Raw genomic sequence first — 23500 nt, 5'->3', positions numbered from 1 at the left:
TTATGAAATGTATTACAAATGTTTGTAGATTAAGGCTTACCTCTGCCTGAACACCTGGTAAAGATTCCGGAAGAGACCAAGTGCAGATGGAAGAGGAGGAACAAAGCCTGAGGTATTTTAGAAATGATGAATAAATTAATATTTATATGAGGGTAGTTTTAGATAGCCAATGAGTATGTAACCATGAAGTATGTTTGTTATTTATGTGTTGAAGATTGGTTGTTTTGTTAAGTTGTTTGGTGTATATGTGGTTTGTTCTATCCTGTCTTTTAAGAAGTGTGTTAATTGGTACCGCCCAGAATTACAAAGCCTGCATGTTGGCCACATGATGGGAGTAATAGGTGCGGGTGCTGCGACACCTCATGACCATGTAAGCAGGAAGTCATCTTTGTTAAATGTTGGAGATTAAAACACCTGGTTGGTTGCACTACCCCTGCCTCCAGACTCCTATTTCAGCCTCCCGCTAAGGGCCATCTTAACACTTGTTAAAAGTTGCTTGCAAGTTAATTTTGTTTTATTTTAAGTGAACTAAGAAATTTGCAAAAACTAAAAAATACTTGGTAAGATTTCGTATTTTTGTAGTGTGACAAAAATAAAATCTGGAAAAAGAAAAAAACTGAAATGACAGTTTGCCTTAAGAAAATTTCTCAGTAATTAAAGAACTTAGACTTTTTATGCTAGATAATAACATATATAATATTGAAAAACAGAAAAAGACCAAAAATAGAAATGTTAGTTTTCTAGAAAGAACATGAAAAATATTACTAATGTCTTTGATATCAGTTTGTAATCTTAGTTTCTTAAGGTAAAGTACTTTGAGTTCTTACAAATGTAATCTGAGTAAATGCGTTGGGCCTCGTCTGTAGTAATGTAGAAACGAAACAGTGAATAAGATTATGAAGAATACATAAAGAAGTACTTTATGAGCGCCTCACGGGTACGGATGGTACGTTTGATTAAAAAATGGATGCCGACTAAATTCCAATTTCCAGGTCGTTATCGCCCATCCATCATGTTAGCGCTGCGAAAACTATTTTTGATTAATTATTCTCACTGAAATAATAATTATAAAGAAAGGCTTTCCATAATAGATGAAAAAAGAAGTGGGTTTTATTGGCATGAATCGCCTCCTCTGTAGGATTAAATCAGGACAAACAGATCAGGAGATTTCAGACGTTTTGGAAGAAGGACAGCAGAACGACCAGGGCTGTTCACACCAGGACCCCGGCTTAATGAAGTCACTGAAATCTCAGCTGCTTTTTTGTTTGAATGACATGTTGCCAACATTTTCCCAGGATTAATTAATTTTGCTGAAAGTGACCATTTTTATGTTGCATTTAGGACAAACTGTGGAAAAAATGCTCATCTGTGAACTTTGAGCATCGATTTTTTGTTTTCTTTTCATTTTTCTATCACTGATCTTTATTTATATGATACCTATTTCAACATGTAGGAGGTTTAAACTCAGCAATACACATTTCAATCTGATCTGGCTAGAATAAAATTCATTATATAATACAAATTTTAAACGTTGGTTGATTCAGTTCAGTTCAGCTCTGTCTGAACAGGAATGGATGTCATCCCACAGGATATTATCAGATTTCTCCCAAAATGGTTCTCACCAACACATATTAGTGACATTGTGGATAAAAAAGAGAGAACATTTTTACCAAAAACCTCTGAAAGTTTTAGATTAATCTCGTAAATTTCCAAGAAAAAAAAAAGTTTGCTTGAAAAGTGGAAACTCTGCTGGATAAAATACTCTGTAATTTAAAGATTAATCTCAGAAATATTTTAGAAAATTTCTGAGATTAAACTCTGAAATTTATAGAAAAAGCAAGGAATTTTCTGAGCTTGAGAAGTGGAAAATTTGGTAGGAAAAAAGACATTTTGATATTATTCTCAGAACTTTTCTAGAAAAAACAATTTCTGAGTTGAATAGTCGTACATTTGCTAGAAAAAAAACCTCTGAAATTTCGACATCTATCTCAGAAATTTTCAAGAATAAAAAGAAAATTTCTGAGCTTGGAAAGTGGAAAATGTGCTAGAAAAAACCCTGAAATTTTTAGATTAATCTCAGAAACTTTCTAAGGTAAGTTAAGGTAACATTATTTATATAGCACATTTTCAGCAACAAAGCAGCTCAATGTGCTTTACATGAATTCTAGGGGAAACAAGGACATTTTTGAGCTTGGAAAGTGGAAACATTTCCAGAAAAAGAACTGAAATTTTGAGATTAATCTCAAGAAATTTTCTATAACAAAACTTGGAAATTTCTGAGTTTCAAAAGTCAAAAATATTCAAGACTTTTCCAAGCTAGCAAGCTCCATCCTCACAGAGCAATTTGATGATTTTTTGCTGCTTTTTGTTTAGATTTATAGCTAATACACAGGACCAAAGAGTCTCTGCAGATTGTTGTTCAAATATAAGTCGAGTCTTACTTTTAATTAAAAAATCATTTATGAACCACTCATGTCTATGATAGAAATTACACATAGAAATTGGATTTCTTGTCTCTTAATATTCAAGTGTACTTCTGTGCCACTTTCCAATAAATTAACCAGACTTATAATTTGATTTTAAATAAGCTAAAAGAGAGTGTAATCTAAGAATCAAACAGATATTTAATGAAGCACATTGAATTCTAGTAGTTTATTCTCCACTAAATGTTTTAACTAAAACATAAATAATAGTCGAACCAGAAAGATATGAGAAAACCTAACATGTTTGGGTACATAGATATTATTAACCTAGAAGGTTCAAGCAACATAATATTACAATTAAAACTGAAGAAAATTAATGGAGAGTGAACAGTTCTGAATTATGAATTATTTAAATGTGTCATTATTTTTAAAAAACTGGAAGAAAATACAGAAATAACTTATTAAATATAGACTACAGAATAAATTTTACCAATAGAAAAAATAAGAAAATTTCTGAAAGAAATGTCCTTGATTTTTTTTTCTGATATTAATCTCAAAATTTCAGATTTTATTCTAACAAATTGTCAACTTTTCAAATTCAGATTTTTTTTTAAAATTTCTGATATTGATCTCAAAATGCTAAAATTGTTTTGAGAAAAACTCAAAAATATTTGAGGTTTTTTTTTTTTAGCATATTTTCAAACTCAGAAATGTGTTTTGTTTTGTTTTTGTTCTTTTTATAAAATTTGACCATCTCAAAATGTCTGAGATTTTTGGCAGAAATGTACTCTTTTTTTCATCTACAATGACTCTAGTACACTGTCGTGTTAAACAATATTTCACATTTTAAATAAAGTTCCGTATCTGTGAATCATATCCAAATGTTTTTTGGTTAAAGTTTAGAGCTACAGGTCAGGAGAAGATAATCTGGAGGCAGCTGATCTGCTGTGGCGCCCCCTGCAGGGAACAGGCTAGATCTTTCTTTTCCTTTTGAATAATATAAACATTAAATCAGATTTCTCTCATTTTTAACTGCATGTAAGAAGCAAAGTAACAGTCACAACATTTCTTATTTAAATATGAATAAAATTATGCTCAAAATGAAAGGAAACATAAAATGATGTGTTAGTTTCTAAAAGTTATATTGACTTGTGGAAGTGAGATTGAAAAAAAACAGAATGTAGTTTGTATTTTATTGCAATATTTACAGCTTTTTGTATTTCCAACTATTGTGGTTTTCCTATTTAAGCAAATGTGAGAAGCACATGAGAACAAGTATATTTTTACACATCATTTTGTGGAAAAAGATGGACATTTAAGACAAAAACAGGAGAACCGGCAGATGAGCCCGACATCTCCACTGGAAGGTGAACAGGAAATTATTTTTACAGAATACTTGGCAGATTAATACTTCAGTACAGAATATTTACACATTTATTTCTCTGGGGAGCTGCTATCGTCCTCCTCTTCGTTCTGTTCTCCCCTCACCGTCTCCTCTTCGTGTGTCGTGCAAACTGATCCGGTCGGTTCTGTACTCTGGGTCGGCCTCAGGAGATACTCCAGCTCCTCCGCGCTTATGGCCACCTTCTCTGGGATCAGCCACCTCTTGAAATGCTCCAGAGCACTGAGAGGAGCAGCGGTTACTGATTGAGTCACACACACACGAATAAGTGAGGAAGTAAATAAAAACTAACAGATTTGGATGAACCTACCTCTCATCCATGTCGTCGCTTTGGAAGAGCTCTGAGGTCTGGGCATCATGCAGAAATCGATCCCAGCATTCCTTCTTAGCTTGAGACAACGAGCGCAGGATGTCTCTGGAGGTCACGTCACTGGACTGACCCTTTATCTTTCTCAAACGGTTTTCTGTGATAAAATAGAAACAAACAACGAGTCTTAAATTATTATAATCATTGAAGTTTGATCAGCATTGATGCAGCAGAAGATTTAGTCATTTAAAACCAAATGGAAACGTTTCATTGACAAAATGGCACACATCAAACCTTAACAAGATGGAAATATTAAATTTTATTTTCCATCTAGACATTTACAGCTTTTAATTTTTTATTTACTGCAGCATTTACCAGTAATACAGTTGGCAGCATAAAGAAGATTAAAAGCTCTCAAAGAGAAAACAATCAGAAATCTAATCTAATCTAAAGAAATGAGAAACATATGTCAGTCTGGAGTTACAAAGACAGCTATAAGACTTTGGGAGTCCATTCAACCACAGCATATGGAGAACCGGTCCTGCCAAAATTCACTATAAACAATCAAACAAACAAAAAATACATAAGGAAATAAAACTAAATAAATCAATTAAAATAGTTAGTCTTATTTCCTCATTTATTATTTATTCATTTATGGTCAGTTTTGGCAGGATCAGTTCTCCATACTCCATGATAGTTTACTGATTTTCATTTAGTTTCTACTTCTTTAGTTACTTTAACCTACTTCATGCTGCCAGATAAGTTGTATTTAAGTAATTTCTTAATTTTACAGATCTGACAGTAATGAGGACTCAACTTTCCAAAATAAAAAAAGCTTAATCACTGTTAATTTATAGCTTAATGAGGGGGACAATTATATTTTCACAAAGAATCATATTGGTTTGGATGTCTGGCTTCCTCTTAAGACTCAAACTCATCGACTGTAAACAGCTTTTTAAATTTATTTAGGCTTTTTTTGTCAAATATTAAACATATCTTGATCTTCTGAAACACTTTGATGTGGCAAAAAGCTAAAAACAAAAATCTTAAAAGTAAATACTTTATTTACTCTAAATACCAATATAATGGTTCAGATAACCATTATACTTTGCATATAATTTATTTAGATTGTAATTTTATGTATTCTCTGTTATGAATTATTATTTTATACAGTAATTAAAACTAAAACAACAAGCAGTTTATTCTAGCCATGAAAAAAACATTCAACAATAATATTTTGTTGAACATTTCATGGGAACATCAACTAAATGTTTGTAGTTATCAATATTTTGTGATTTTGTAAAAGAAACTCAGCATTTAACTCATAATCTACACAGTGTTTGTAGTTGAGAGTGCATTTCTTTCAGATAAAGAGCAGAAGAGAAATACCTAAACTGGCTAAGTAAGACTCGGAGTCCTCCATGGGTTTCCACTGAGCACTGGGAGAACTGGTCCCATTCACTTGTGCACCAGCCTGGACTTCATGGTGGGCTGCTGGGTGGAAGGAGTCCGTGAACTCCGGGCTGGTCTCCGGAGCCTGGACCTCCGGAAGGCTGGAGCAGATCTGCGACCACAACTCCCCGCTGGTTTGAACATCCTGACCGTCGAAGTTATCAACCATTCTTGTCCAGTCAGCGCTGAACAGAGATCGGTTTTAGATCGTTATTTTTCCTTTAATAACGACATTCACCGTTTCCTGAGACAGTAATAACCTCCATGGATGCTTCTGCGCATCTAAAATGTTCTTCTGACATATTAGCACTAAAAAACGACAACACAAGTCAAATCACATTTACAAACGAGTCTTACCTAGTAGATAATATCACCTGGTCAATATGTATTTACGATGATTTATAAAGTTAAACTGAAGTTTAGCTTCAGCAGCTAACTGTGTCGTCCAAACACTGCTTTAAATCGCAGGGAGAATTTGATTGGACGTCACGGCTGTTAATCAAACGTTCTTGAGATTTTATTGGATGATCACTCAAACACGTAAAAGAGGCGTACACGCGGCGGAAGAGCGCAGATCGTACGTAGACCTCTTCGCCATATTGTGAAGGTAATTTTATGAGATTTTTGTCCAGTTATATGATTGTGAGACATCAAAAGCTAAAAATGTTGTCTATTTTGCTACTTATCATAACATAGAAATGAATAACCGAAAACCATGATTACTGATACGAAGTAATAAATTATGATAAATAAAAAGTAAAGATAATAAAGTAATAATGATATTATACTATATTAATTAATAATCATCATCATAAATGTTAACTGAAGATAAAAAGATTACTTTCATAAAAAGTAATCTTTCTTTATTTAACCTTGGACTACCTGACTTTTTTTTCCTATTTACAACTGGAACCAAACAAGGCAGGGCATACTGAGGGAAATTGGACTAAATTGCTACAAAGCAAAACATTAATTAAACAAATGAAACCATTTGGGAATCTGAAACATAGAGCTAACTAAAAATACAAATCTTTTAACCTTTAAAGCTACAAACACAACAATCTCATTAAAATTGCCAATAGTAAAACTATAATATCAGCAGGAAATATCATATATAAAAGAGAAGTGGTAACCAGTGTAATCTTTCATTCTACTATGTTCACTGACTTGTGCCTTTCTAGACTATTTAAGCTGCTCTAAAATTATTTATCCATTTAAACAAACTATTTTAAATAGTTTATGACAAAACAAGGTTTTAGCTTGCAAACTGAGCCAAATTAAAATTAGCTTTGGTGAATTTTCTAGATGAAAGTAAAGTATATACAGGTTCATTTTTTAGTACAGAACTGGTATGAGTTGTGCTGTTTATTGTATATTTTCATATATGTAAAAATATATTACAGAATGTAAAATGATATATCAAAATCAGTTAGATGTTTTTTAGCCTCAGAAAACCACATTTTCAAGTGGAAGTCAGACGAAAAGTTGCCACTCACAATATGGCAGACACTATGACGTTTCTCTTCTCTATCGGGCACCAATGCCAATGAGGCGTGTGTTCTACGTAATGCCTGCGGCGTGTAAAGTCAGGATCCTATTGGCTAACGGCTTCTATAGCTACGATGACAGTCAGGAAGTTTTCATCGCTTAAAGGGACGGTGACCAACTTCAAAGGTAAACAACTATTAATATTTCCTCTACTCACGACAGTAAACCTTAAATGTGACGAGAAAATCAATGTTATTTACGCTCTACTTTTATATTACGGTTACTTATTAGCGTGAACTTTAGCTATCCGCTCGCTAGCTAGCTGACTGTCGAGTGCATTTATTAAAATTGCGCCGTTGTTCTGCTTTCCAGCACACAGAACGTTTCTGCGCCTTCTTTGTAAATGCTGTTGGTGAGTAAAGCTGCGTGAATTTGTCCCGGCAGGACATCCGGGAAATGAACGCTGCCCTGCGCTTTGCAGCAGTGGCAGTCCCGATGGGTGTCCTGCTGTCCCGCACCATGGCGTGGATGTCCAGCGGAAAAACACACCCAGAGCTCATCAGTAGACTGAGAGGTACTGTTTTGAAGGGCAAAGCCGTGGGAATCGTTTCTCTGTCGTTTTTCTTTAAATATTGCATTCACATTTAGACAAACTGTTAGACATGATTGCTTAAAGGGGAGATATGATCTAAAATGTACTTTTTAAAGCTTTATATCATGTTGTAATGTACATTTCTCATCAAAAATATACATGGAGAGTTGCTTTGATTTGTTCATGCATGTTTGAGGAGTCTTTGAATTTCCCTGGGCAGACATTTGGAAGGTGCCTAAACGCTTGCTATCACAAAGCTCCGCCCATATACACAAAGCCCCTCCCATTTGGGCAAACTTTCCCTCTCAGGTCCATCAGACTAGCGGCAGCAGCAGTTAGCAAACACCTGGTGCAACCCTCCTAAGAATGGTTGTTACCGGTGTAATGGAGAGTCGAGAGAGTTGGAAAGAGCAGGAGCTTCTTAAAGAGACAGAGGCCAATTTTCTGTTAAGTTATGTTTGATATATGCAGTATTTTTGGAGGTAACATATCACTTGATTGTGCTTTTAAATAGCACCATGTACATGGAAAATACATACATAATACCTCCCAACCCCTTTAAAAATGTGATAAATACAAATATAATGGTGCAAAATTGCATTTCATTTGATTAGATTTTGACTAGTCATATTTAAGTTAAAGATATATTTTGTAATTATGGATATGTGACTTTTCAAATCAAGTGACACAATTTGAGACAACTTGAAAATAATTTTAATCTGTCAAAATGTAAAAGAAGATATCTTGAATTGTTGTTCTTAATATATGTTCTTCATATTCAGAATAGTCCAAATGTAGTTGTTTCTAGTCAAAACTCAGCTGAGTTTATGTTAAAAATGTCCTGCCATAACATTATTGTTCGATCTCAGTTCAGACTAAACTTTATCACTTTCTAGTTCACTTAAGAAAACCAGAATTATTTTTACTTGCTAAATGCCAGAATTAAAAGACAGAATGTTTTTATTGCTTTCTTCAGAGTCAGAAATCTAAATACGTCTGTGCTTGCCTGTTTATTTCTTTATGCTGGCACATTGAGTACCAGTGTTGGATAAATTATTATTTCTTTTCCCCTTCAGATCATGGAGTAATCCGGAACGACAGAGTATTTGATGCCATGCTGGCCACTGACAGAGGACTTTACTCCAGAGACTATCCTTATGCAGACTCTCCACAAACAATAGGTACTCTATCTAGTCACACTTTATAAACACATACCGGTGCATCTCAGTAAATATGAAATAAATAGAAAAGTCATTTTATTCCAGTGATTCAGTTTTTAATACTGAGTTACACACAAACAGTGATGTATTTCCAAGCGTTTATTCCACCTGATTGTGGCTCAATATCTAGAGTAGTTAATATTAGAAATTGGTAGACTTTATTCCAGCTCTGCCACATCTCAAAGTTAATCATTTACGGTTATGGTATTTTGCAAACGAATTCAGCCTTAAGAGTAGAATGCATTTGATTTAGTTTTATATTTCAAGGAAACATGCACAGAAAGAAAGGATGCGAGTTAAGCTGTAAAAAATATATAAAAACTGAAAATACATAATAAAATTATGTTCAAAACAACTAAATTACTGTAACTCCTCTGTTTTGTCTTCAAATGGTGAAACGAGTCGGTTGTGTTGCTTTTTTTAAAGATAACACATTTACTGCACATTTTTTGGGGATATTTTGCTGGATGATAAATTGTACCAAAAGTTATTGTGATAAACAATAATATTGTTGTTTTGAGATGATTTTCAAGTAATATAACTCTAGTGGTATAATAATAATTCAAGAACACATTCTTAAAGATCATTAAACTTCACATTTCAATGAACATTTAGCACTGGAACTGAAAGACATTTTAAATATACAAATTAAATAAGCAAAACAACAACAAAAATTAACTATGAAGTCTCTGAAAACAAAAAACAAAGCTAGTTGAGACTAAAGCTCCAGAGTGAAGACCTCTTTCTTTGATAGAAAGAGAGAAAATTGATGAATCATGAAAATTATTATTTTATTGATTAATAAATTTATTGCAACAGGCATAATTGTACTTTGTTGGCTCTCTGTCCGACTGCATTAAAACTACACCAGATTCTGTGAATATTAATTTTTCAGCGACATTCTGAATCACTGAGATGTATCTGTGTTTGAGAAGTAAATCATTGTTGTAAACCCCAGGATTTAGTGTTTTGACTTGCACTAACAGTGAACATCTTTTGCTGCAGATGTGCAGTAGATGTGCAGTAGCTTCAGCTAATAATGTTTACGTCTTACAGGCTTCAGGGCAACCATCAGCGCTCCACACATGGTAAGGCCGACTGGAAACACTTGAGATACAATATACAGACAGACAGAGAGTTGATCATTTAATCTCATAAAAAAGCAAAATGAAGCAGAAGTGTTTGTTGTTGGTTTCATTTCACAGCATGCTCATGCTTTGGAGCTGCTGAGCGACAAGCTAGTCGAAGGAGCGTCGGCGCTGGATGTAGGCTCCGGAAGTGGATATTTAACCGCCTGTTTTGCAAGAATGGTACATCTAATCAGAAGATTATGCGTCTAATACGTCTGATCCGGAACTGATCCGCTCCATCTTAGCAGGCAACCGAAGCGCAAAGCATAGCGGACCCATGGCTTCGAGAGCAACAAAAAGAAAATATGTGGATACTCTTGACCCGTTAAATTTAAATTCCTTTATTTAATCAGGTAAACCCCGTTGAGATCTAGATCTCATTTTCAAGAGGGACCTGAAACAAACTTCACTCCCCGTCAGGGAATCGAACCCCGGTCTCCCGCGTGACAGGCGGGGACACTCACCACTATACTAACGAGGAGATTCCTTTGCGAGAGAACGATACATGGATGCGTACAATCAATATTTAAACGGATTCATAAAGGACGTACAAACTCTTCATGTGAATAACAAGGTTTTGGTGACCAGTAGAGTAAGTACATATACTACAAACACGTAGGCTACATGTCCGTCTTAGCTAGCAGAAAAAAGCTACATTAGCTAGGCTAATTTTGCTAATTTGGCAGTAAGTACTACAGTAAATATCACTGATATTTATCTTAGTATTACAGAGAGGTTGATAGAGCACTCAAAAATTGTACTCTAGTAATAGTTGTAATGAACTTATAATGTTTATAAGTTAGATAAGAACAAGGTGAGCGCTAGTTCTAAGCCTGTGGTTTGTTTTTTGTTGTCATAGCAACTCCATAGCAACTGTCTGCCAAAATTGCTGTCAGTTACAAAGTACCCAGTAGAATTATGTAAATATATATCCCAATTTATTTATTTTTTTTTACGCAAACTTAATCTAGTTGATCGACACCAAATTTGTTTGATTTTTGTAGATGTGAGTGAGGCAGGTATGCTTGACCTCTGATGACCTCTAGTATTTATTTTATTAATATCTTTAAAATGATAGCAGCACAATTGAAACTTTTTTTCTTCACAAACGTAGCACAAACATTTGGTTGACCTTTTGACTTTCATTAATATCAAAGCAAAAGCAGCACAAACAAAAACTATTTACTGCACAAATGTAATCAAGTTGATTGACACCAATCTTTTCAGACTTGACAACATGTGGACAGGCTGGTTGACATTTCATGAACTCTGAAACATTTTTACAAAAATCTATGCTGTACAAATATCTGACACCAATTTTGTAAGATTTCCAGAAGGTGGAGAGGGTAACTTCACTCAGATTTCTGCTGCACATTGGTAAAAAAATGTCAATATAATTTATTTTCGTTGGACTGGTATACCCGGTTCCAGTCCAGAACATCTTTGCCTACCAAGATGGCGCGGATCACTTCCCGTTCAGACTTGTGGAAACTCTGCATAGCGGTTTTTATTTATTCCTAATGATTAGCAGGAGACGTACAGATTAACTACTGATTTTTGTTTTTGTTTACCGAGTAGACGGGACCCGCTGGTAGAGTTGTTGGCATCGAACACATTGAAGAACTCGTTCAGAAGTCAATAAAAAATGTGCAAAATGACGACCCAGAACTGCTGTCGTCTGGACGCATTAGACTCGTTGGTGAGTCGGGGAACTTTTAATACTTTAATATGATTATTTTTAAACATTCCTAATTAAAATGTGCTGCAGGAAGTGACTAGAGTAGCTGTTAAAACTCCATCTGATTATAGTTGGGGATGGAAGACTTGGATATCCAGATGGAGCGCCGTACGATGCCATCCATGTTGGTGCAGCTGCAGCAACGGTTCCCAAAGCTGTAAGTTCATTTTAGATGATCTCTCTCGGAAATTTGGAAACAGGATCTCTTGATTCAGCAGAACTGAATCAGGAATTCATTTATTCCACCCAAAGTTAGATTTTGTCTGTATTTTAAAATCTAAAAATAGAAATAGTTTCTTGTTTGTCTGAAAAGGTCTAAAGCAGGGGTCTCAAACTCCAGTCCTCAAGGGCCGCAGTCCTGCAACTTTTAGATGTGCCTTTGCTGCACCACACCTGAACAGAATAATTAGGTCATTAAGGCTCTGGAGAACTGATCTACACAATGAGGAGGTAATTAAGCCATTTCATTCCAGTGTTTTGTACCTGTGGCACATCTAAAAACTGCAGGACTGCGGCTCTCGAGGACTGGAGTTTGAGACCCCTGGTCTAAAGAAAAGAAAAGCAGAAAATGGGAAAACATTTTTGCATTTCAAGTCAGATTCTCACATTATCAAGTTGTTTTACAGAAATATGTCCACCTATGATCTGTCTGTCTGTTTCAGGATAATTAAAGAGTGAAATATTTGAGCCGTTTTGTTTTTCTTATAACTAAAGCTGTTGGAGCAACTGAAGCCAGGCGGGCGTCTGGTTCTTCCAGTCGGACCTGAAGGTGGCAGCCAGGTGATGGAGCAGTACGACCGACAAAGCGACGGGACCTTCCTGAAGAGGGCACTGATGGGCGTGGTTTACGTCCCGCTAACCGACAAGAGGCGTCAGTGGCCGGGGTGAGAAAACGGCACAAATAAACGTTTCCTCAACTTTCTGATTTTAGATGGCCATCGGTTCTGTGGAAAAAACATTTTTATTGTAAGATAGTTCAGCTTTTCATCACAATTATTTTGTCTACAAGAAAATATATAATATTTTATATTAATGACATCAAATTTCATTTTATTCCCATAGTTCTTATGGTTTGTGTTCCCTTTTTTTGTATTTTTTATGTCTATCTGAATTTAATACATCTAATTTAATTTATTTATCTTATGTAATTTAATTTATTATATCAAATTTAATTTATCTAACTTAATCTACCTATCTATTTTAGATAGATTAATAGATGATCTATTTTAATTTAATTTATCTAATTTAATCTATCTAATCTATTTTATCTGATCTAATTGATTTATTTATCTGTACTGACTGGCAGCAAATTAGAAAATGAGCATCACAAATAACATTTAAATCAATTATCTTTACTTATTTGTTTTTATTATTATTATTGAATAACAAACATTTTTACAAATTATGGCATTCCTTTTTTTTCTGGTCTTCCCTCCAACTTTCTGAGGCCCTGACAGGCGCCCCCTGGTGGCCCACTGCCTTCACTAACTTCAATCTGCTGCGTTTTCTTCTGCCTGCAGAGACGAACTCTGACTGCAGTGCTGCTGATTCTCCAGCAGGTGGCGGTGATGCTGCTGCATCTCTTGGGAACCATAACAGTTCCTGTTATTTACCTCCCGCTCCACTGGCACCGCAGCGGCACCGCTGTTCTCGCTTCGCCTGAACAGTTTGACTAACTTAATAGATGACTGAATAACAGACCTGAGGTTTACTGATTAACCTTTTTCCAGAGTTCTTGGACGAAGCAAAGCAGCGGCGAGGATGAGAAAGAACAGATATTTTTTATAGGGAAGAAAACTGTAATTTCTACACTGCAAAAACAAAAAGCATATATAGTCTAGTTTCTAGTGTAAATATCTTAGTACACTTGAAATTAGATTAAACAACCTTTTAAGTAACATTTAGGAGGTTTCTTTACATAAATAATTCCTTAATATTGATTAAAACGTACTACTTATAAGTGAAATAATCTACCAGTTGAACCAGTTTTTTCATCAATATTAAGGAATTATTTACTTAAAAGAAGCTGCTAAAGGTTGCTGAGAAGTTACTTGTAAGTTAGTTTTGTCATATGTATTTGCACTATAAATTAGACCAAAAGTACTTGGTAAGATTTTGTGTTTTTGCAGTGTAGAGAAGCAACAATTACCGAGCATAACCCATTATCCTGTAATTAAAACACTTTGTTTATAGAATTAATCTATATTTGGCAGACAGAAGGCTTCGTCTTCTTGGAAGAGAACGGTGTGCCAAAATGTGAGGAATATTTTTAACAACAAAAATATTGTATGAAGTGTGTAAATCTTGTTTCTTAATAAATCACGTTAGAAAATAAGTTGCTGCACTTTGATTTATTTTAAGCTGAAACATTACCATCCATGTGTTTTTTTGTATGCAACATTGTCAAAATCAAAGGAGCAGCATTTTTCCTGCTTGTGTTTCTAAAACAAAAGGAATTCCAGCTGTGTCTGACGACAAACACTTAAAAGATCATTAACAACGATAACCAAAAACCTTGATATATTTTTTCAGGAAATTGTTTTCTAAACTTTTTTCATTTATTTACGTAGTGAAAAATATTTTGAACTCCTTACAACAATTATTCCACACATGTATCAAACTGAAGCATATTTTAGTTTTTTTTTTTTTTTAATTCTCTTTTAATTCATATTTTTTCTTTAATTTCTAAACACATTTTTGCATACAACTTAGGAGTTTGTTTTAAAAATTGCACGTTGTCAGTGCAGTTCTGATATCTATTAAACCATAAAATTTTAAGATATGCAATGTAATGAATATTTAATTGATTAGATGACATTCTGATGCATTTATAATTTAAATAACTTTCTTCTGAAGCGTGTAGATGGGCTGTGTGTTGGTTTTTATAAGAGTTTCCCCAGAACTTCACGCCATAATTTATGTATGGAAGAAAAGGGATTGTTTTTCTTTCGACAATACTTAATTTGATTTAATATTGCTAACATTTCCAATGTATCACTCACAAAAATCAGATTTCATACACTTTGTATTTCAATATTGTTTATCATGTGTTTTACCTATTTTTTATTTGCATGCTACTAAATATTACAATTTTGTCTTGCCATTATTAGGGTAACTTATTAATGATAACTTCAAACTATCACAATAATAATTCTTATTTTATAATCTTATTTATTAATAGTGTTTTATGTTCATTTGAATCCATTTAGTCGAATTAGATTACATAATTAATTAAAATGTAAAAATTAATATTTATCATTATTGTTATTCATAATGTCTTTTAAACATTAAAATAATCTAACATAACGTCTTTCAGTTGACAGAACTACAAATGGGTCACGTTGGCTCGCGTAATGATGTCATCGCTACGCGCCCAGACTCAAGCGATGCATGTGCGTATTTCAGCTAGAAGTTTTCTGTTGTTCCTGGAACCCCAGAGTCGCTTTAGGAGGCACGTTGTTCCCTTATATTCATCTGCTAACAGTAGGAAATCTTTGACTCGCCGTTTAATTCATCTGTGGTCTCAACAGGGGAATTTAACGATGGAGGAGCAGGTCACGACCCCCGAAGCTCCGTCAGGTGGGGACACAAACACCGGGAAACGCAAACACGACGACGAGCCGGACCCCCCGGAGACAGGCGGCCGGGGTAAAAAGCGAAGAGGAGCGGGAGGGAAGAAGCTCCGTCCTGGGGAGAGGTACGTCCCACCGCCCCAGAAACGGAACCCGGGGGTCAGCTTCAGCCAGGAACACTTCGACGAAACGTCCTACTTCTTCGAAGGCGGCCTGCGCAAAGTTGTCCCGTATTACTTTGACTTTAAAACCTACTGCAAAGGCCGGTGGATCGGGAAAAGCCTACTGGAGGTCTTCAAGAGCGAGTTCAGAGCGGAGTCCATAGAGTACTATGAAAAGGCTGCGAAAGAGGGCCGCATCCGGCTCAACGAGAGTCCTGTGGATGACCTGTCCGTGGTGCTCAGGGTCAGTGCTGTCAGAAAACATCTACATCTAACTCAAAGCAAATTAAACACATTCAGTTATTCCAGTTCACTGTCATACAATGTTACTCCATTAGTGTCTGTGTACTTAACTGCTCAAAAGTAGCTCCTAACAAAATAATCCAGAAATGATTTAAAGCAGTGGCGATCCCAAAGGGTGGGTAGGAGGTGACCACAGCCCCCCCATGGATTAAGTCATATTCAGCCCATACAAAACATACATTATTTTCTCCTATCAAGACATACATGTAAAATCCAATAAATAATTAATTAAACAAATTGTATATATTTGCAACATGTATGTCACTATTTCTATTGATTATGCTTGTTAAGCAGTCAGCATATTCAGCAGTTAGCTTTTTTGGTTTACCCTCTGTGTGAGTAGTGTGATGTAATCTCATTTACATCACACAAATGATGTAAATGAGATTATATAATTTACATAATTTGTAAATGATTTACAAATGTTATTTACATAATTCGTAAATGATGTTAACATTTTACAAGTAACATTTTTATAATGTTACTTGTAAAAATGTTACAAGTACTTGTAATTAGCAGTACATAAGTAGTTACTCTTGAACAGCTCTTTTAATGGCGTTTAGCTACATTTTCTAAAATGACCTATTAGATTAGTTGCTTCCCCTCATAAAAGTTAGTTTGTTTCTTTGTTTCAAAACCTAGAAAAAGAAATAAACAAAATGGCTCTAATTCTTAAAATAAGTGATGCAGCGTTTGTTCTGTAGAATAACGACCACATGAGGAACACCGTGCATCGCCATGAGCCTCCCGTAATCGGCGCGCCGCTGAAGATCCTGGTGGACGATGGGGAAGTCCTCGTGGTCAACAAGCCGGCTTCCATCCCCGTCCATCCGTGCGGCCGTTTCCGCCACAACACGGTGATCTTCATCCTGGGTAAAGAGCATGGCGTCTCCAAGCTGCACACCGTCCACAGGCTGGACAGACTCACCTCGGGGGTGCTACTGTTCGCCCGGACGCTGGAGACGTCCAAGAAGCTGGACCAGCTGGTGAGGGACAGACAGGTATGTCCGGGACGGGATTAGGGCTGCAACTACCGATTACTTTAGTTATTGGTTAATCTATTGATTATTCAAGGTTTTGACCGGTATTATAAGTCTGGCAGGTCACCAGACTTTACTTGCCTCCCCGCCAGGCTAACATTGTTTATCCTAAATAGAGTTTTAAACACCAGAAATAGTAAAGATGGTCTAGGTCTATACTTGAAGCATTGAGCTGGGCGTGAAGCGTTACTACTTGCGCCCATTTGCCTCACAAGCTATTATTTTCAAATTTCACCTATTCGTGCACCTCCAAATTTTCATAAATAAAAAAAAAATGTAGCACTAAAATACGTGGACTGCCTTAGCGCCCCTACCAATAATCAGATAAAAAAATGTCTCTAAGTTTCTCACAATAAACAATAAGTCAATTAGTCGCATGGTAAATTAAAACAATCTCAATAATTTCCATTTGTATGATTTATCATCTCTCTTTCTACCAAAGACTTATGACAAAGGTGTCAACCAGCCCTTTTTTTGAAGGAGAAATTTGTTTAGAAAGACTTTATAATTAATTTTATTTGTCATTTCTGTTGTTTTGTTCACTTATTTTTGATATTTAAAATGTCTTCCAGTGTTAAATGTTAGGATTTGATCTTTGAAATTTGTTCTTGCATTATTATGCCATCATTGTATTACTTGAAAATGGTCTCAAAACAACAATTTTATCGTAATAATTACTGGGACAATTTATCATCCAGCAAAATTTATTATCGTAACAGGCCTAATTTTCACATTTAAGGCCATTTTTATTCAACATCAGAAATGTATTAAAAGATGCAAATTAATTCTCGTTAAATAAAAAAAGAAAATAAACATTTTATTACCTAAAATGCAATAGTTTAGCTTTTCATTAGTGAACACTTCATTATTTCTAGCAAAGGATTCATATTAAAAAATACTGCTAGACTTAGTATCAATACAGTATTGGGCTAATATCTGATCTGTGTTTTTAACTGATAATTGGATAGCAAAAGTTGCTAAATAGGATATTTTTACATAATTTGAACCACGTGAGAGAAATATTTGTAGACCTTTTTTATATCTTAAATGCAAAATGTATATATTTTTGGTACAATTTTGACTTTATTACTGCTCTGATTGTGTTGTTTCAATGAATGGCTGAAAAACGTGTAACACTATAAGCGTTTCATTTGATAATTATTTGGATTACTACCAACTTTCCTCTTTTATGCAAAGTTTTCACTCCATGTTATGTTATGTTATTTTTAAGCAGTTATTATAAGTCTTGGTGGCAGAATTTTAAACTGCTGCTGTCCAAGTTAGTCAGCGGGCTGTTGCTAGGTAACCACCGGTTACTCAAGATTGTTGCTAGGCAACCAAAGAGTGAGCAAGTTAGTTGATTCCACCAACTTTGCTTAACTGGCTGTATTTATTATATCATCATACAATTTTATTTATTTTTATTAAGAAAAGCTTTTTTCTAATCATTAACTTAGATTTTTTTTCTCTCACTATTTTAGCTTGAGAAGGAGTATGTGTGTCGAGTAGAGGGGGAATTTCCCGAGGGCGAGCTGATCTGTGAGGAGCCCATCCTGGTGGTCTCCTTTAAAATCGGGCTCTGCCGGGTCGACCCGAAGGGAAAAGAGAGCAGAACCGTCTTCCGGAGGCTCAGCTTCAATGGAAAAACCAGCCTAGTCCGCTGTTTACCGCTCACCGGCCGCACACACCAGATCCGAGTCCACCTGCAGTACCTGGGCTTTCCCATCCTCAACGACCCCATATATGGGTCCCACGCCTGGGGCCCCCACAGGGCCAAAGGGGGCCTGGTGGGGAAGAGCGACGAAGAGCTGCTGCAGGCTTTAGTGGAAGAACATCGCTCTCAGGAAAGTTTACACCTGCTGGACTTTATAGACGACTGCGGCGCTGCGAAGGAAGCAGAGAAAACAAACGCTTTTCCGACACACACAGAGGAAGAAAACTCCAGCCAGATTCCACCAGAGGAGCATCAGAGTACTGGATCAACTGAAGCTGAATCGGGTCAGAAAAGTCCCCCAGGAAGCCGGGACCACCTGTGCAGCGAATGCAGGCTGGTGCGACCGGACCCCACTGAGAAGGAGCTTGTCATGTATCTCCACGCTTTACGCTACAAAGGACCGGACTTTGAATATTCCACACAGTTACCCGACTGGGCCGAAGCGGACTGGGAGGAGACCGATCTCAGCTGACCTCATTTAGTCAAATTTTTTATTTATTTTGTCTCTAATTTCTGTGGTTTTATTTTGATACTTCTCAGGAGATTTTCTGAAGACGTTGCTGTAAAACGCCTCAGTAGGAGGATTGTTTGTATTTAATTTTAAACATCTGAAATAAACCAACCTCTGCTGCTGCTGAAAAATTTGCTTTATTTCAGGTTTGTTAAGAAAAAAAACAAATCATGGCTCCTATCTGAAATTTTGCTTCAGTATTTTTCAGATCTAGAAAGATATGGGGGAAATGGTGCACTGATTGCACTCTTCTCACAATGTCGATTTTGGCCGATACAATTTTTTTTTGTCTGAAATGTTGCAATATAAATATAGTTATATCAAGAAAATTGCTGAGTTTGAAACAGTGGGCTGACTATTGTTAACTGCAAACATGATCTGGTGGAAGAGGACAGTGGCTGATTTTTAGACTTTTATGCTGTGTTCACACCAAACGCGTCAAAAATGAGTCCGACGCTTCAAGTTGGGCGCATTAGCACTTTGAAGTCAGACGCTTGACATTTTGCTCTAGACGCGCGTTGGGACAAGCCGTTGTTTTCCGTTGCCGGTCTCTGTACTATGGCGAATGATATTGATAGAGTGTCACCAAAATTATGTAGTGAAAGCTTCTGAAATTATAACGGAGGCCCAGATGTCGTTGCTGAACATTTTGTGTTCAGTTTCTGTTGAACAAAAACGTTCGACAGCTGATAACGACACGACTTGTGTTGGAGCCTCTTTCCTTTTTTCCTCTCCCAGTTACTTTGAACAATGATGGACGAAATATTGAGAGTATCTTGGTTTTATTTACTGAAATCAACAGAATGTCATCGTGTTTGAATTCACCAGATAATTCAGAGGTGTTGCGAGTTTCACAAGCTAGCTGGGCGCTGTTTTCGTCTCACCCAGGCCTAGTTTGGTGACTTGCTAACCTGCATTGGTGCCTGCATCTCCTGGCAGGACACCAACTACAGGCCACTACGTCACATAGCGGACTCTCCAGCATTGGACACGTTGGACACGCTTGATGCGTGTGGACGCTCAAAACGCTTGAGTCGTGCAGCTCTTGACCTATGAAACGTTTTCCCTGACATGTGTTCACATAGACTTTGAATGTAAACCAGACGCTCAAATCATGCTCGACGTGAACCCAAAATTTGTCCAAGATAAGATTGGGGGAAAAGATTGGCTTCATATGCAAGAATCTTCCAATCACTGATATCTCATAATTAAGGAAATGCGTATTGATAAATAACCTGATCAAAAAATCGGTTTACCCCTAAACATGAAATATGGAAAACATTTCCATTCATCCACTTGCATGTGTGTTTATCATCATTAGGAATAAACCGATCTAAAAATTTGGGCTGGTATCGATATACGATATCAATGTTACTGATGTTTCAGCACCTTTTGGAAAAAATCGACCAGAAACAGACGGCAACAACAAAGAATTAAACATGTCTGGAGGAAACATCAAAAGTCTGAATCAAAAGTTTTATTTCAGGTTTGTGAAAAGGTGGTAACCCAGACAGCTGGATGTGATGATGGTGCAGCTGAGGCGTCTTTTCCACCACAGAATAAAAAGTCGGACTGTTCTTTCTTGAGTTTAAGTCAGGTTATTCTGCTGACTGCTAGAACAAAGACTTTCTAAGAACTTAATCACACTCATGGCGTCAAAAGCTTTAACAACTCAGAGGCACATTTTATGAAAGTCTTGCCAAGGTCTCATGCTGAACCACGATTAAAACCACCTTAAAGCCTCTGTTTTTACACTTCATGTCGTTTAGAGGAACACAAAACACATTTTTTTACTCAAACAACAAGCAAAGACAAATACTTTTCCGACACCAATAAAGTTTTGCATTGGTTAAAAATAGATATTTTATATTGACAAAAAATGAAAAATTTGACAATTCCCTGGTATAAATTTAAATTACAGCCTCATTTTCCTCACCAAAAGTCCAAATATACTTAGATTTTTTTATTTTATTTAAATAACTGTTTATTTAAAATCTGTTTGTGATTTAAAGTGACAAGCAAATAATCACAAATTATTATATTTAAGTCCTCCAGGATATCCAAATTTCCTGATCTTTTCTAATTATTGATTGAACAAAAACCTCAGATGTTTGATCTGCTGAGCGTTTCTTTAACAGAAATCCCACATCTGGTTTTCTGATTCGACACCAACCACCTTTCTTCATCAGCTTTATTTAAATTGAACAATATGAGGGGAAAAAATTACTTCCAAATGTTAAAGCACCAACTCAATAACAAACATCAACGTTAGGACAAAGAGCACTTTTTATAGTAAATTGTTCCAGGGGTGATTGCATTGGATTGTTTTAGACTTCTAATAACAATAATAAATGGCTTTAGGGATATCACCAGAAACCTTACATGCTACACATATAATTAAGGCATAATTACACCACAATGTACAAAAAATATGCTTTTAAATGTTGTTGGCTTATGGCCATAAGGGATACTCAATGTCGGTTTATCTTGAGTAAGAATTGCAATTTCAAATCAAAATATAAACAATAAATTAATTATATAATTTTAAAACATAAAATAATCTAAATGCTTTTATTTGGAACAAAAAATTGCACAGGGTTTGTAGAGTAATACCAGGAGTAAAGCTATCTGCTGTTGTAGAGGCTGCAGTCAGCTGGTTAGCAGACATTATCGTCCCAACTGTAATTTTGAGCTTGCATTTTAAGAGTGACAAACTTCCAAAATAGCCCAATTTTTCTTAATTGTAAGTAAACGGAAACATATAGGAAATTTACTGGAGTCAGCCTGAGCAGCAATGTGTGGGGGAGGAGCAAGGCTGCGCTCCTGTGCTCCATATAGCGGAAAACCTTTATTAACCGTTTGCAACTGCGTCACTAATCATTCGAGGCGCCATGATGGACGTTGGGAGTATTGAACTGAGCAACTGAAACTGTTTACCTAAGTTGTTTTTGCCAGTTAATTCGTGGCTTCTTCTTGATCGAGTCGAGCTAAATTGTCTGTGAACGTAACACACCTGGTTGGGCCTCAGAGACGGCGGCATTTACAAGTTGGATATAGCTAGCTTAGAAACCGATTCATGCCTGCTTCCTTTTACGTGTTGATCATGTGTGGTGCCTGAAGTCACCACACGATTCATATCACTATGTCACAAACAGCGTTTCCCTTTGCACCAGAGCAACCTTAAAAACGTACAAAACACGAGATGCTAACCAGTTTTTTCCCCCTACATGCCAGGCTACATGACGGTGGGCATTGTCTCCTTGGTTACTAATGGTTAGACGCGTACCTTCGCCATAATGCAATATTGAATACTATCTTAATAACCGTATTTACTTGTAAAGTATATGAACGTTAATCTTCTTACCTTGTAAAAAGTATCTGCTGCAAATCCGCGATTACGCGGAGAGCTGACAGTCATTACTATTAGCAGCTGCGATCCATCGCTGCCATAAGTTTCCTCATTAAAAGTTATGCAATAAAATGACAAGTTTGGTTTTCACCCCTATCTGTACAGCCGACCGTGCAACATCCTATGACCATTTTTGAAGTGAAATAAACTAAGTAAAAGTGATAATAGGCTACCAAGATGTCCCGTTTTTTGACAGGTTTACTGGAGCGAATTGGTTGTTTGACGTCCATCATGGCGGAGCGGCCGAGTTCTGAGGACCGTGACGTCACGTGCAAAGGGTCAATAACAAACCATTGGGTCGGTTATGAAAAGTTTTTAAAACCTAAATGTAGTTTCATACCGGAGTCAGTAATGATGTACAGTAAAATGTAACTTTTTCAGCAGTGAATATACAGTAAGTAAACAGTATTTTTAGCACTTTTCTGCTGTTTTATACCAACCCACTCATACAAAGAAGCTGAAATTTGTATTTCAGAAGCCCAAACTTTGAAATTTTAAAGAAAAAAAAAAATAGGTTAGTATTAAAAGCGTATTTGTGGATCAAGATTTTGCATGAATATAATAAGGAACAACAAAATTATACAAAGTGAATCAGTGAATGTCAGATATTCAGTGTTCAGGTTCAGTAGCACAAAACACTTTTTTCAAGGTTTCAGTGATAAACAGTCTGCAGTTGCAGTTGGCCCATATTTCGTAATTCTATAAATACAATAGGTTTCATAAATCAAGAGCAATAAATGCACAGTGTTCGGAAAAGTTTGCTTGACGTGATCATAAGTGCTTCAGCAGAAGGCAGATTGACTTTTTCCTCCCGTTTACTGAAGGAATGTTCAGATTATGAAGCCATCTTCTCTGTTTATTGTTGATTTCTTTCTTCTTTTCTTTCTCCGAGCACAATTTTTTTCTTTTGAGATGTAGATGAACCGTTAAGTCAGAACTCGACCCAAACAACTCATACACTGTAAAACATATGACCTGCATTTAGTTGCGTCTACTGTCTTCTACTCTTTAAGTCAAATAAATTTAGCCAGTTTTAGA

The 23500-nt window shown here is 36.0% G+C and overlaps 3 protein-coding genes across 9 annotated transcripts; 2 read left to right on the top strand and 1 right to left on the bottom strand.

The window, feature by feature from the left end:
* Nucleotides 1-3474: 3474 nt before the first annotated feature.
* On the bottom strand, nucleotides 3475-6100 carry ccdc32 (coiled-coil domain containing 32). Of its 2 annotated transcripts, none has more exons than XM_027999800.1 (4): nucleotides 5942-6100; nucleotides 5522-5769; nucleotides 4136-4289; nucleotides 3475-4066 (listed from the first exon to the last, which is right to left on the bottom strand). In XM_027999800.1, the coding sequence occupies exons 2-4, from the start codon at nucleotides 5751-5753 to the stop codon at nucleotides 3877-3879; spliced, it is 576 nt and encodes a 191-aa protein (XP_027855601.1). In that variant the 5' UTR covers nucleotides 5754-5769; nucleotides 5942-6100; the 3' UTR covers nucleotides 3475-3876. The 2 variants fall into 2 exon arrangements, with proteins under 2 accessions (XP_027855601.1, XP_027855600.1); XM_027999799.1 differs by having other exon boundaries at nucleotides 3475-4047; nucleotides 5942-6099.
* Nucleotides 6101-7141: 1041 nt separating this feature from the next.
* Nucleotides 7142-15408, top strand: pcmtl (l-isoaspartyl protein carboxyl methyltransferase, like). Of its 5 annotated transcripts, none has more exons than XM_028000500.1 (9): nucleotides 7142-7258; nucleotides 7517-7646; nucleotides 8741-8845; nucleotides 9941-9972; nucleotides 10090-10194; nucleotides 11593-11713; nucleotides 11824-11909; nucleotides 12467-12636; nucleotides 15283-15408. In XM_028000500.1, the coding sequence occupies exons 2-9, from the start codon at nucleotides 7529-7531 to the stop codon at nucleotides 15290-15292; spliced, it is 747 nt and encodes a 248-aa protein (XP_027856301.1). In that variant the 5' UTR covers nucleotides 7142-7258; nucleotides 7517-7528; the 3' UTR covers nucleotides 15293-15408. The 5 variants fall into 5 exon arrangements, with proteins under 5 accessions (XP_027856301.1, XP_027856300.1, XP_027856298.1 ...); XM_028000499.1 differs by lacking the exon at nucleotides 15283-15408 and adding an exon at nucleotides 13273-14087; XM_028000497.1 differs by lacking the exon at nucleotides 15283-15408 and adding an exon at nucleotides 13210-14087.
* rpusd2 (RNA pseudouridine synthase domain containing 2) lies at nucleotides 15036-20630 on the top strand. 2 transcript variants are annotated; one of them, XM_028000495.1, is made up of 4 exons: nucleotides 15036-15144; nucleotides 15283-15729; nucleotides 16493-16789; nucleotides 18310-20630. In XM_028000495.1, exons 1-4 carry the CDS (start codon nucleotides 15106-15108, stop codon nucleotides 19012-19014), a joined length of 1488 nt encoding a protein of 495 aa, XP_027856296.1. In that variant the 5' UTR covers nucleotides 15036-15105; the 3' UTR covers nucleotides 19015-20630. The 2 variants fall into 2 exon arrangements, with proteins under 2 accessions (XP_027856296.1, XP_027856297.1); XM_028000496.1 differs by having other exon boundaries at nucleotides 15059-15203.
* Nucleotides 20631-23500: the final 2870 nt, after the last annotated feature.

Source organism: Xiphophorus couchianus, chromosome 19, assembly GCF_001444195.1.
Source record: "Xiphophorus couchianus chromosome 19, X_couchianus-1.0, whole genome shotgun sequence".
In the NCBI taxonomy this organism is placed as follows: Eukaryota; Metazoa; Chordata; class Actinopteri; order Cyprinodontiformes; family Poeciliidae; genus Xiphophorus; species Xiphophorus couchianus.
This window is presented reverse-complemented; position numbering and strand designations above follow the sequence as displayed.

Coding starts and splice junctions, on each gene's coding strand:
- ccdc32 (XM_027999800.1), bottom strand. CDS start 5,753: ATGGTTGATAACTTCGACGGTCAGGATGTTCAAACCAGCGGGGAGTTG. Junction 4,290..5,521: donor GTCTTACTTAGCCAGTTTAG/GTATTTCTCTTC, acceptor ATTTTATCACAG/AAAACCGTTTGAGAAAGATA. Junction 4,067..4,135: donor AGCGACGACATGGATGAGAG/GTAGGTTCATCC, acceptor TGACTCAATCAG/TAACCGCTGCTCCTCTCAGT.
- pcmtl (XM_028000497.1), top strand. CDS start 7,529: ATGAACGCTGCCCTGCGCTTTGCAGCAGTGGCAGTCCCGATGGGTGTC. Junction 11,714..11,823: donor TGGACGCATTAGACTCGTTG/GTGAGTCGGGGA, acceptor ATCTGATTATAG/TTGGGGATGGAAGACTTGGA. Junction 11,910..12,466: donor CAGCAACGGTTCCCAAAGCT/GTAAGTTCATTT, acceptor TTATAACTAAAG/CTGTTGGAGCAACTGAAGCC.
- rpusd2 (XM_028000495.1), top strand. CDS start 15,106: ATGATGTCATCGCTACGCGCCCAGACTCAAGCGATGCAT. Junction 15,730..16,492: donor ACCTGTCCGTGGTGCTCAGG/GTCAGTGCTGTC, acceptor TTTGTTCTGTAG/AATAACGACCACATGAGGAA. Junction 16,790..18,309: donor AGCTGGTGAGGGACAGACAG/GTATGTCCGGGA, acceptor TCACTATTTTAG/CTTGAGAAGGAGTATGTGTG.